At 39.0% G+C, this 12,686-nt stretch overlaps 1 protein-coding gene across 3 annotated transcripts in view; it reads left to right on the top strand.

Annotated features, from left to right (window-relative positions):
- Positions 1-12,686, top strand: part of LOC131191985 (dynein axonemal intermediate chain 2-like) — an 86,720-nt gene that overhangs the window by 5,924 nt on the left and 68,110 nt on the right. For all 3 annotated transcript variants that reach the window (XM_058170696.1, XM_058170699.1, XM_058170700.1), the window contains exons 3-9: positions 1,542-1,732; positions 4,798-4,959; positions 5,120-5,241; positions 6,942-7,084; positions 9,131-9,244; positions 10,692-10,831; positions 11,638-11,760. In XM_058170696.1, the coding sequence (XP_058026679.1) occupies positions 1,550-1,732; positions 4,798-4,959; positions 5,120-5,241; positions 6,942-7,084; positions 9,131-9,244; positions 10,692-10,831; positions 11,638-11,760 (987 nt within the window). In that variant the 5' untranslated portion in view covers positions 1,542-1,549. The remainder of the gene's footprint in view (positions 1-1,541; positions 1,733-4,797; positions 4,960-5,119; positions 5,242-6,941; positions 7,085-9,130; positions 9,245-10,691; positions 10,832-11,637; positions 11,761-12,686) is intronic.

The following is a 12,686-nucleotide window of genomic DNA, read 5'->3' as shown; positions in this document are numbered from 1 at the left end:
GTGAGCTGCATAGCTGTTGTTTGGCTTTGTGGTCGTGCTACATCTTCATAGTGGGTGTCAGTCTGCTGCATGAATGGATTGGAGGGGTTTGAAATGGCTAATGTTGCAGCTGCGGTCTGGCTTCTGGTCCTTGGTCGTGCTTCATGATCAGTGTGGGTTTGGGTCTGCTTTCTGGGTGGATGTGCAGTGGTGACATCCTGTGTGGACCTTGTGAGTGTGGGTCTGGTGTCCTAACACGAGGAATGACACCAGACCCCAGACCCACCAGACCCACACTCACAAGGTCCACACAGGATGTCACCACTGCACATCCACCCAGAAAGCAGACCCAAACCCACACTGATCATGAAGCACGACCAAGGACCAGAAGCCAGACCGCAGCTGCAACATTAGCCATTTCAAACCCCTCCAATCCATTCATGCAGCAGACTGACACCCACTATGAAGATGTAGCACGACCACAAAGCCAAACAACAGCTATGCAGCTCACCAGCTCAAATCCCCCTGCAGCACAGACTAGACTGAGCACAACCAAGCCCCCACCAACACAGGACACCCCCCCAGCCAATCAGAGCAGAGAAAACCCCGCATCCAATCAGAGCACAGCCAAGCTCCCACCCAATCAGTTCAAACCCCCACTAGCAGTTAAAAGGAAGAAACAGCTGCGATCACACATTGCTCCCAGAAGCACGAAGCTGAAGCCTGAAGATGACGAATGGGACTTCGTCGAAACGTCGCCAAGGCACTTCCAATTTTACACGGGAGAAAACCCGAACAACCAAAGACCTATATATATATATATATATATATATATATATATATATATATATACACACACACACACACACACATACATACACACACACACACACACATAGTATACACACACACATATCCATATAATGTTTATCTTTTTTCTTTCCCTTGGGAGGTTGCACTCAGATAATGATAAAATATTTCTTCCTCACAGTATTTAAGAATCATGATGAATTTGATGAACTAAACTAGGTTTATAAACATAATTTTATGATGTTTTATTTCTATATTTTTATATTTCATTTTTAAAGTTTATCCACTGTTGAACATGATATGTATAATATAATTATTTTGACAAAATAATTCCGGAACTTCAAGAATGTTAACTTACATGACATAGGTCTTTCGAAGTTAGACTTTTTGAATACCACATCTCAAGAAGAATTTTTTAAAGTATTGTTTAGCTTTGTATCCTATACACTACAATGTTTGTTTCAACTAGACAACAAATTTCAGTACCCAAGTACAATATTATGGCTTTTTAAATATTAACACTTTTAGTATGACATAATCTTCTGAAGATCAGTCTGTCACATGTAATAATGAACTTTTATCCCATGAAGTGATCCACCAAAAGTTAGGGCATAATAAACAGGAACAGTGGTGGGTTTCAAATTTTTTTACTATCGGTTCTATGGGTGTGGCTTGGTGGGCGTGGCAAGGCTTGGGGCAGAAAATTCTCCGAGTAATACCAGAAAAACAGTTTAACTTTTTTCTGTTTGAAGTGAGCAGCATGGAGATTGTCTATGTTTATCTGAAGAAGCGCAGTGAATTTGGTCGACAATGCAACTTTTCCGATCGGGCAGCAGAGATCAATGTGGACATTCAGCCAGATCCAGTATTAGCAACAAATTTTATTGAAAGAGACCCCATTGATACTGGAGTGCAGTGTGCTAGTGACATGTCAGAACATGAGGTAAATTGCTTGAACTTGAATGAGTAATTTCTACAGTATTTTGTTTCTGTCTCAAAAGAAATTATCTGACAAGATCCATGTCTAATCTGACATGCATAATTTGTATAAGCAAGAAATATAAGATTATTGTTCACCTATGCATGTAAAAGGGACATGGTGGCTCAGGAGCTAGGACGTTGAGCTTGTCGATCAAAAGGTCGGCAGCTTGGCGGTTCGAATCCCTAGTGCTGCCGTGCAAAGGGGTGAGCTCCCGTTATTTGTCCCAGCTTCTGCCAACCTAGCAGTTTCGAAAGCACCTAAAAATACAAGTAGAAAAAATAGGGACCACCTTTGGTGGGAAGGTAACAGCGTTCTGTGCGCCTTTGGCGTTGAGTCATGCCGGCCATATGACCACGGAGACGTCTTCAGACAGTGCTGGCTCTTCGGCTTTGAAACGGAGATGAGCTCCGCCCCCTAGAGTCAGCAACGACTAGCACGTATGTGCGTGGGAAACCTTTACCTTTACCTTATGCATGTAAAATTGATTGATTATATCCTGTCGAGTTGTTTTCAATTCCGAGTGACCACATAGATTTTCTCCATGTAAAAAGGTGATCTTTATGTATTGTAAACTCTGCCATCAGTACAATGTGGCTTGTTGTTGTTGTTGTTTTTAAAACAAAAGGATTATTCAAATGATAGGATCAGAAAATTCTAATCCTTTATTAGGCTTCTTAATGAATAACAACATTTTGCAACATTATCATCCAGAAATATGTGTTTTTCATCCACCTTCCATCTGATATAAATGTGCAGGTAATTTAATACCTTTGATCAGCCCTATCTAGGCATTTTCCAGATATGATGGTTTTTCATAATTTCCAGATATTGTAGACTAATGCAGAATGGGATTGTAAGAGTGATGTTCCTCATATGTAGAAGTGTATGGAGAATCAGTTTTCACCTAGAAACACTTTTCCCGGTGAAGATATCAGGAAGAATGGGAATGATGTAATATCTAGACTGGAACTCAATGATAAGGAAGCCACATAGCTACCCTCAAAAACAGCAACCTCATAAATTCTTCCTCCCTCAAGTAACTGTTACCATAAGTGTTGTGGCTATTATTCCTATAAGAAACGCCTGTGAAGATGAGAAAGATCTTCTATATGAGAAAGTTTGAAACAATAGAAAAAAGAAAAGATGGGTAGATATACTTGTCCTCTCCAGCATTATCTGCTGAATTTTGCCACTTTTACAATCACTAAGAATATCTTTTAAAGCAGAAAATGGTCAAAATAGATTCACAATATGTAGTTTATTCTAACACAGAACTGAGAAGAACTTCATTTGCTGAATTTATCTGCTATATATGAACAGGCACCCATAATATGGATATTGTTTATTTATTTTATCCATCTTGATTATTTTTATAATAACTCAAGGTAGTGAACATATCTAATACTCTTTCTTTCTCCTATTTTCTCCACAACAACAACCCTGGGAGGTGTGTTAGGCTGAGAGAGTAACTGGCCTAAAGTCACCCAACTGGCTTTCAAAGTCTAGGGCAGGGATGTCAAACTCAAGGCCTGCCGGCCAGATCTGGCCTGCGGGGTGCTTATATCTGGCCCGGGGGGGCTGCCCTGAAAACAGCGAAGGACCTGTACATGGTGCCTCTGCCAGTAAAAACGGAGCTGGGAAGGGCCGCACACAGCCCTCCCAAGGTCTGTTTTTGACTGCCACAGCCTTCTACAGCCCCTTATTTCGGCTGTACACCGCCCTGAGTCCTTCGGGAGAAGGGCGGTATAAAAATCTAATAAAACTAAAACTAAACTAAAACTCTGGCAGCAAAAACCTCCTTAAGTGAGCCACTGCCCACCCTGTGGGCACCTTTCCTGAGCTTTGGTACTCGCTTGAGGAGGGTCTTCCCACGTGTGCGCACGCTCCAGGCTCAGCCACAGCTGGCCCGGGCATCCTGAGAGGAGGAGGGGGAGGAGGGTCACCGGAGAGTGCATGAGAGAAGCTGCCCTGTACCTGCCTTTGCGCCACATTTGCACATAAGGCAGCCTTCGCTTCCTGCCACTTCGGGCTGGAGTCCAAAAAAGAAATAAGAGGGGCGGGCCAACCAGTGATGGGACAGGAATGGAAACTCCTCACTTTGAAATGGCAATACAAATCCCCAAAGTAATTACTATTTATGTTGTATAAGAGAGAGAGTAACATATTGCTTTGGCAATACACATGACTTCCTAATATGCAACTAGTACACATCCACATGAACTTTTCAATTGCCTCAACAAAGTTAAAGTTACTCCCTCAGGAAAGACACATACATGTTCTCTCTCTCTCCCTCCACTCTCAGCCAAAGAGCTGCCGGGGGTGGGTGATAATACGGCAAGATGATGGCAATAGCATTAGTGCAGGACAGAAGCCGCGTCCTGTTAAGATCCTCCTTAAGCGAGCGGCCACCCACCCCACGCGCACCTTTGCTGCGCTTTGGGGGGAGAGAGGGGGAGAGAGACATAGAGAATAGTTTTGTGGCTGGGTAGGCATAGCTAGGTGGTCATGTGACTGAGTGGAAATGAGTGACATTGAGTTAGTCACACCCACCCAGGTTTTGTGGCTCCCGGTGTGTTTTTTTTCTGTAGAAAACGGGTCCAAGTGGCTCTTTGAGTGTTTAAGATTGCTGACCCCTGGTATAAAGTAAGATGAAAGGCAGTTTTGATAATCATTGGTAAACCAATGTTTTTATATTTTTGCAATGTGTTGTATGGTTGTATCTAATATTTTCACATATTTAATAATTCATTCTTTATACATTGCTGTTCCTTCTCCAGGTATGATGCATGGAAAATCCAATGAGCCATCAAGATGTCCTATGTGCTGCAACATTTATAACTATCACTCTAAAGCTTTGCTGTATGTGTATACTTCAAAAAGCAAGCAAAAAGTACTAGTGATGTACAATATGTCAGTGGTGTTAACTAACACCATTGATAATAGTTTTATATCTGAAGCTTTTCCCGATAAAATATAAAAACAAATAACCCCAATCCAAAGATAGCTTTGACTTTCTTCCAAATTAGGTTAACACAGAAAGGTTTGAAATGGAAACCCGAGGTATTAACCACTTGGAAGGTGGCTGGCCTAAAGATGTCAACCCACTAGAAATGGAACAGACCATTCGTTTCCGGAAAAAAGTGGAAAAGGATGAGAATTATATCAATGTCATTACACAGCTTGGCAGTGTAAGCATCTTTGATTCCATTTAGTTATGTATTGGTCTGTTTAAAAAAAACTTGAATATTGCCTTTTTTATTTTTCTTCTTTTACATCTTTGTTCTTGTTACATTTACCAAATAATTGCACAGTCATCCATTGATTGATTCTGTTGCTTTATTAAAATAGTTGATGGATCACTGCATCAAACAGAACAATGCCATCAATATCTATGAGGAGTATTTTGAAGAGGAGGAGACAGCAGCAGTTACTGAAGAGCCACCATCCGCAAAAACTATTAATCTTTTCAGGTAACAGCTAAAAACATGTTTTCAAATTTTGCTTTAATCCAGCTAGAGAAACTGTTGCTAAAATGGTTGTTAAGGCTGTTGATATCATGAAAAAAAAAAAAACAGCAGACTGTTGTTCTAATATGTGTAGTGGACATTGATCATACTAAATTATCTTGATAGACTCTATTTGTAGAATGCAAGTTACGGTACTTCAAATTGTTAGTTTTCTGATAGTCTGAAATGCATGCCATAAGGATATGTGAGTTGGAAATCCTTTTTACCAGCAAATAATTCAAAGCAACCAAGGAAGCTATAAAATGGCAGACTGAAGCTTGATTCTTCATTTATCCTTCTTCCAGCTTTTGAGAGACAACTAAATAAAGTTGAAGAATCTCTGCTATTTCTTTTAAAGGTTAGAGACCCTATACAGATGAACAAACAGTAGCACAAGCATTTGTAAGGTCAGTTTTTATAGATGCATGGAGCTCTCACAGATTGCAGACTGATTTATTTATAGATACAAACAGACAGCAGAATGTATGAGGGATGGAGAAAATTGTGAACAGTGAGAGATAAACCTTCCCTCAAGCTGAGCTTATTTCCTGGTGACTGCATGAATTAGTTCGTGTCATTCTCTTAGCAACAATATAGATCACCTACTGCCTTCTTTCATGTTTTTTTCCAATTTCCCAGTCCAGCTGGGCATTCCTGATGATTCATCCTCCAAATGCTACTAGATCTGACTTAGCTTTTCCAGGTCAGTCAAGATCAGCTAGTTGCTGTCATCCAGATGGATTATGAATGAGGCCAGAAGAAAATGAAATGTAGAAAGAACCAATAGTAGCATATTAAACAGATTGTTTAATAGTGATAATCAATAAAATCACATTGATCACACACATTTTAGAAAAATAATTGCTTACTGGTCAAATTGACTAGGTATTACGTCCAAATAGGACAGGCCATAATTTTTAATATTGGTTGCAAAAGAAAATGAGGGTACAAGGGTACTTCTTGCTTGAGAACTTCATATTGACATTTGGTTGCCTGCAGTGGGAACATGGATCCAGTTATATTCTTGTATTGAAATGAAAGACTAATTGACATATACAATGTGATAACCCTGCATTATTTTAATTTAGCTCCTAGAATGCAGAGGTGAAGCTTTTGGATAGCTGTACTTCAGCTGTTCTATCCTTAAACTATAATTCAGTTGTTTTATACTATAATCTCCTAAGGAAAGTTCCCTTGTTCAAGATAATTATATTAAACTCAGTTTGTAGTGTTTGTTCTTCCTGCTTTTTGAAAATTTCCATTTTGGCACCTATTTGTGCTACTTTATTGCAATAGAAAATCTCATATATATTTATTCAATGTAGACTACAGAAAAGAATTGTTGGCAGCATATAGAAAGTATTGAAAAGAATACATCAATATTCTTATTCTATATGGCAGCATGCTATATTCAAGACATGTGGTCTTAAATTAATTAAATAATTTCTTTTCAGTGTAAGGATTTATAGGCATTTGGGACTTTAAAAAGGACATTTTAATGTATTTTTTTCCCACTGAATGTACTCCCAGGGGGTCTTTTTAAAGCATGATCTGCTATGACAGATGTATATGAAACTCATTTCCCAGAGATATGTCACAGTACAATCCATCTTAGCAAATGAATGCACCTTAAATGTGTTATTTATTGGGCTTTTACATGAAAGGGACCCGAACCCAATTAAAAGAACTGCAACTCATCTCTCTTGGCACCCTGACCGAAGCCGGAAGTTGGCCGTAGCTTATTCCAACCTTGAGTTCCAACGGAGTTCAAAAGATATGTCCTACGACTCATATATATGGGACCTTGGTAAGTGGCGAAAACACTGTGGTTATTATTTGTATACAGTATTTTAAAAAATTATACAGCTTTTTTATTTTATTTTATTTTTAATCGACTGAGCCATTCCTTCACTACTAGGAATGAATACCGTCTTCTTATTATGGTCACCCTACCTGGTGTGAAGAAAGCAGACAGGAGGAAATACTTCTTTGTTACCAATTCTCCAAAAAGCAATAGGAGAGGCAAGGAGGGACTGGATCATCCCTCTTTCACAGCTCTATTGGAAGAAAGCAGCTTTTTAACAGGCCTGCTTAGAGGCTGATATCCCAATTTCCATATTGGGTACTTCTTTTGCTTGTACAGAAATGCATGTTACTTCTCAACCAACTAATAATTTTATGGCTGTATGTAGAGATAGTCCTTGACATACAACCATTTGTTTAGTGACCATCCGAAGTTACAATAACTCTGAAAAAAAGTACTTATGATCATGTTTCATATTTATGACCACTGCAGCATCCCTGTGGTCTAGCATGTATTTATGTTGGTTGCAGTGTCCCAGGGTCAAGGGATCACTTTTTTGTGACAAGAAAAGTCAATCTCCATCCCATTCATGTTGGAGATACCATTTAAGGTGTTTCTGGGTTGAAAAGATTAGCTGGTGACATTACTGTTTTCTGGGGGATGCCAGTGAGGGCTCCCTTCATGTCCTCATCAAGGAGCTACAGCAAGTGACAGGAGCTCACCCCACCACACAGCAGCATTTGGGTCTCGAACACAGGCTTGCTAACCTCCAATCCAGCGTCCTAACCACATGAGCCATTGCACTCCTAGCAAAGTCAATGGGGAAGCCAGATTCATTTAACAATTATGTTACTAACTTAACAACTGTAGTGATTCACTTAACACCTGTGGCAAGAAAAGTCATAAAATGAGGCAAAAGTCACCTGCCTTGCTTAGCAACAGAAATTTTGGGCTCCATTGTAATCATAAGTCGAGGACTACCTGTACTGTAAAAACTCATCTAATTAGCTATGCAAACCAGTCTCTTTCTTTTCTTCCTTTTGAAGCACATTCATTTTTCAGATGACTTTTCCCTATTTTCTTGTGCAAGCAGACTGGGGAGCAGAGGTGATTGCCTATAGCAGTGGTCATCAACTGGTGGTCCGTAGACCATTCGTGGTCCATGAGAAAATTTTGGTGGTCCGCAGAAAAATTATTTGCATTTCTTATGTTGCACTAAATCAGGGGTCCTCAAACTATGCCCCTGGGCCAGATATGTGCAATGAACGTTTGTGTTGCTGCAGAGTCTCCCCCTTCGGTGTCTTTTTGTGCAGGTCAAAGAGGGGCAAAAATTCTGACTTGGGATCTGCTTCAGCCTCCTGATACGGAGCTTTGGGCGAAGGCTGGAGGGAAATGCCAGTGGTGGCAAAGAGCAGAGGGCCTTGTTCCAGTGGGATTGTATCATGGCCTGGAACTGGCTCACCACCTCAGCCCGCTGAGCCTCCAGGCACCACCAGTACCTGGCCTTGCACTCCCACAGGTCTTCCCTCAGCTTGGAAAGCCTATGCTTGTAGTCCTCAGTGAGGGCTTCTGCTGAGCCTGTTTCTTGGTCACATCCAATTTGAACTGAGCCACTCTTTTTCATGGTGGCTGCTTAGTTCCAACAGCTGCTTCCTGTTGGGGCCCTAAGGAGCCCGGGCGGGGAAGTGAGGAGTGGCTGGCAGGGTAGGGGCGAGTAGAGACCGGTCAGGCGCCCCTCAACGTGAGTGACATTGAGTTGGCCATGCCCAACCAGTCACATGACCACCTAGCCACGCCTACCTGGTCATTGGGCAGATCATATTAGTGGTCCGTGGGATTTAAAATTATGAATTTAGTGGTCCCTGAGGTCCAAAAGGTTGGTGACCGCTAGCCTATAGCACCTAGGAAGGAAAGATGAAATGTGAGAAGAGGAAGAATAAAATAGATACTTCACCCCTCATTTCATGAGAATTGGAAACTTAAGAGGCAACTATACTATGCTTGTTTCTTTTTTTTTCACATATCTATCTTTTTTCTCCCTTTTGTTAGAAATCCCCAATAAACCAGATATGGTTTTCCAGCCTGCTTCACCTCTGGTTTGCTTAGAGTACAACCCCAAAGATTCACATATCCTGATTGGAGGATGTTACAATGGACAGATCGGTAAGGGAAATCTGATAATGAATGTAAAGAAAAAATCATTTTACTCTTGGTTGAATGAATTGCTGAAAACAGGATGAATTGGCCCTATTTGATATATCTATTTCTATCCAATGCTTTACTTACATGTGGCTTTTGACTTAAAGATGCCTCCAATAATGTTTGCCATGTTCAACTGCAATCACATTTTACAGAGTTATTGTTGACATTAGGAACAGAGAAATGATTTTACTTCATTCTTCATAGATCTCCCCACACAATCAGTAACAGCCCAATGAGAAGGATTTCTGTTGCTTCCAGCTGCCAAAATATATGCCATATAAACTGCAGATAGCAAATATATTTCAACACTGCATCTGCAGAAACTCAGCCTACATACATCAGACAAGAGGAATTCTCTAATGCAAAAATTTTAAAGTCCTCTTCTTTCCTTTGCATCTTGTTGTACCTTATATTTAACTCAGGATTTTTTCCTCTGCCATTCAAATCTAGATATTTCCTTCTGCCATTGGTTAAACGGTACATCAGTTATCAAAACAAGTATTGTCTGAAACAAAAGTAACACTCTAGGTAAAATATTCACCTTGATCACATAAATTCTCTCCAACAGTGACAACTGTATTTGCCCCATCTTGACATATGTTTTTTTAACTTCATTCCACGTTTTGACATAGTCATTTTGAAATAATCAGATGTAATAAACTTGTATTAACGTAATTTTTAAGGGAAGATAGCTGAGAGGCAGCTTCAGTACTGCTATCTTTACACCCTGTTCCCTTCTTTGCCATCTTTGTTAATTTAAAATTAATTTTAACATTGATATTTATTATTTTAATATTTACTGTTTTAGCATGTTTTACTTGGTTGTAAGCCACCTCAAGTCGCCTCTTGGCAGGATGGGTGGCATATAAATTTAAGAAATAAATTGAGAGTGGGTAGTAGAGAAGAAAGGTGAAGATCACTCCTGGAGTCTGCTCAGCTGAGCTCTTCATGCCATCATCACTGCTACTGATCCATCAGACTATTTCCACCAAAGCTCTGTTAGGAGGACACTTCCAGGATTTTTCTTTCTTTGAGGAATCGTGGTGGCACAGTGCTTAGAATGCAGTACTGCAGGCTAGCTCACTGCTCACTGCCAGGAGTTCGAATCTCACCAGGCTCAAGGTTGACTCAGCCTTCCATCCTTCCAAGGTGGGTAAAATGAGGACCCAGATTGTTGGGGGCAATAGGCTGACTCTGTAAACCGCTTAGAGAGGGCTGTAAAGCACTGTGAAGCGGTATATAAGTCTAAGTGCTATTGCTATTTACTGTATTATTTACTGCAATTTTAGCTGCAATTGTTTATATTACTTGTAAGCCATTTTCAATTATTTTTATTTAAAAATAATTGCAATGATAAATAAAAATGAACACTAATAATGTTTCTCAACTGTCTTTCATTATCCCTCAGCTTACTGGGACACCCGGAAAGGATCACTACCTGTGGAATTAACTGCAGTTGAGCTTAGTCATCGAGATCCTGTGTATAATGCTATCTGGCTGCAGTCAAAAACAGGAACCGATTGCTTCTCAGGCTCCACTGACGGACAGGTTACAACGAAGAAAGCTAGGCATAGATCATGTGGCTTGTCACAGTTACCTATAACGAAATTGGTAGTCTTTGCATCAGTTTGCAACAATGGTTCCAGAGCTCAGAGAAATAAGAGCCACTTTGGTTTGCAATGGTTTGACTCTTCGCTCTGTTGTTTTAAAAATAGCTTGTGCACTTATTATTCATTACTCTTGGCTAACTCAGTGACAAATGGTATTTGTTAATAATCTGATCCAGCATTTGATGATAATTTTATAAGTTACCTACAATACCAGTATCTAGGAGAATTTAGCTGATTTGTACACACCAAGAGCAGTAAATAAAGTTTCTGTGTCTTTAAGCATCACATATTTATTCAGCTATGGAACATTAAATTTTCAGATAAAGCTCTGAGCTGGGAGAATAATAGCAGAATTTAGATTTAAAGTAAAAACTAGGATAATTGCTAAGCACATAAAATACTCTAGAATAATTGTGGTACAAAGCCATGTTGGACATTTTAGGACATAGTTTTATACAGTTGATATTCCTTAAAGTTTAGACTGCTGAAAATATTAATGTAAGTATATCTATGATGATAGTCATGTAGAAAATAATTAAACCAACCTTAAAAGCAATAGGCTACAATACTTTTAGCTTCCAACCTAGTTCCAGATGGTAAAATTGAGTAAAGCAATAGGAGGTACAGGATAGCAAACAATTATCATGCAATCACATTGTTTCCGCCTCAGTTTAAACTACCCACATAAACATGGGCCAATTTAAGAAATCTAATAGCAATTAACGTGCATTTCTTTTTGGCCAGGTTTTGTGGTGGGACATTCGCAAACTATCTGAGCCCACTGAGACACTTGTTATGGATATCAGTAGAAAAGGCATCCTACAAAATGCTTTAGGAGCCATTTCATTGGAGTTTGAGCCAACAATGGTAAGTACTTGTTGGATATTCTCTCTGTTTCCTCTGAAATCTTTCATTAGTTCTTTTCTTAGACTTTGGATCCAGTAGAATATCTTTTATTTTATTTATTTATTTTATTTATTTATTTATTTTGTCACAACAATATATGTAGGTATCATACATAGCCATCATAATTCCTAATTTGTAGTAAAAGCGTACTACGAACAGGAAAGATATATACTGTATATCATCCTTAAGTGAAATTGCAATAATTAAAGCTGTATTCTTTTTTCCTTTGGGGAAAAAAATTGAATTAAGATGGCATCGAAAGAAAATAAAATTATATAAACTGGCAGCAAGTCATGGAAAATCAAGATTTTGTAATAAGGAATATCTAAAACCGCTGTCTGTCCCTCGAAAGGGCTAAGGACGGAAATAAGGACCTGGTATTCAATAAAGAATATTGTGTAATCTTGCAAAGCAAGATTAATCAAAAGGTGCATTGCGATCTAGTTTGGTTTGTCTTTGGTTTCCAAACCCTCCTCATTCAATTTGCCTTGTTCAGACTGTGATACAGTAGTTAAAACTAAAAATAACATAAGTGCATAATAGAATAATGCACCAATGAATTGGTATGGATTGCTTATGAGTTATTGAAGGAAGATAAAATTACACTTGTATTTTTAATATTCTATTAAAATAACACTTTATTGGAGTCCTACAAAACAATATGAAAAAGGTAATTTCACAGTGTTGACACACCATTAAACATAATTTAGCAACAGCAATGTAAATTCTTCTTAATATTTTTTTCTGTCTGTTAGTATTGTATCGACCAATATATTGTAGCAAATGTAGTATTCATCCATGGTCAGATGAAGGTACTATAAACTAAAATATATTTCACTTGTTCATTTTAATTATAAAGAAAGGCAGATATGTTATCATCAGATTTC

Source organism: Ahaetulla prasina, chromosome 2 (genome assembly GCF_028640845.1).
Source record: "Ahaetulla prasina isolate Xishuangbanna chromosome 2, ASM2864084v1, whole genome shotgun sequence".
Taxonomy (NCBI): domain Eukaryota; kingdom Metazoa; phylum Chordata; class Lepidosauria; order Squamata; family Colubridae; genus Ahaetulla; species Ahaetulla prasina.
Note: the sequence above shows the minus strand (reverse complement) of the source record. Positions and strands in the feature narration are given on the sequence as shown.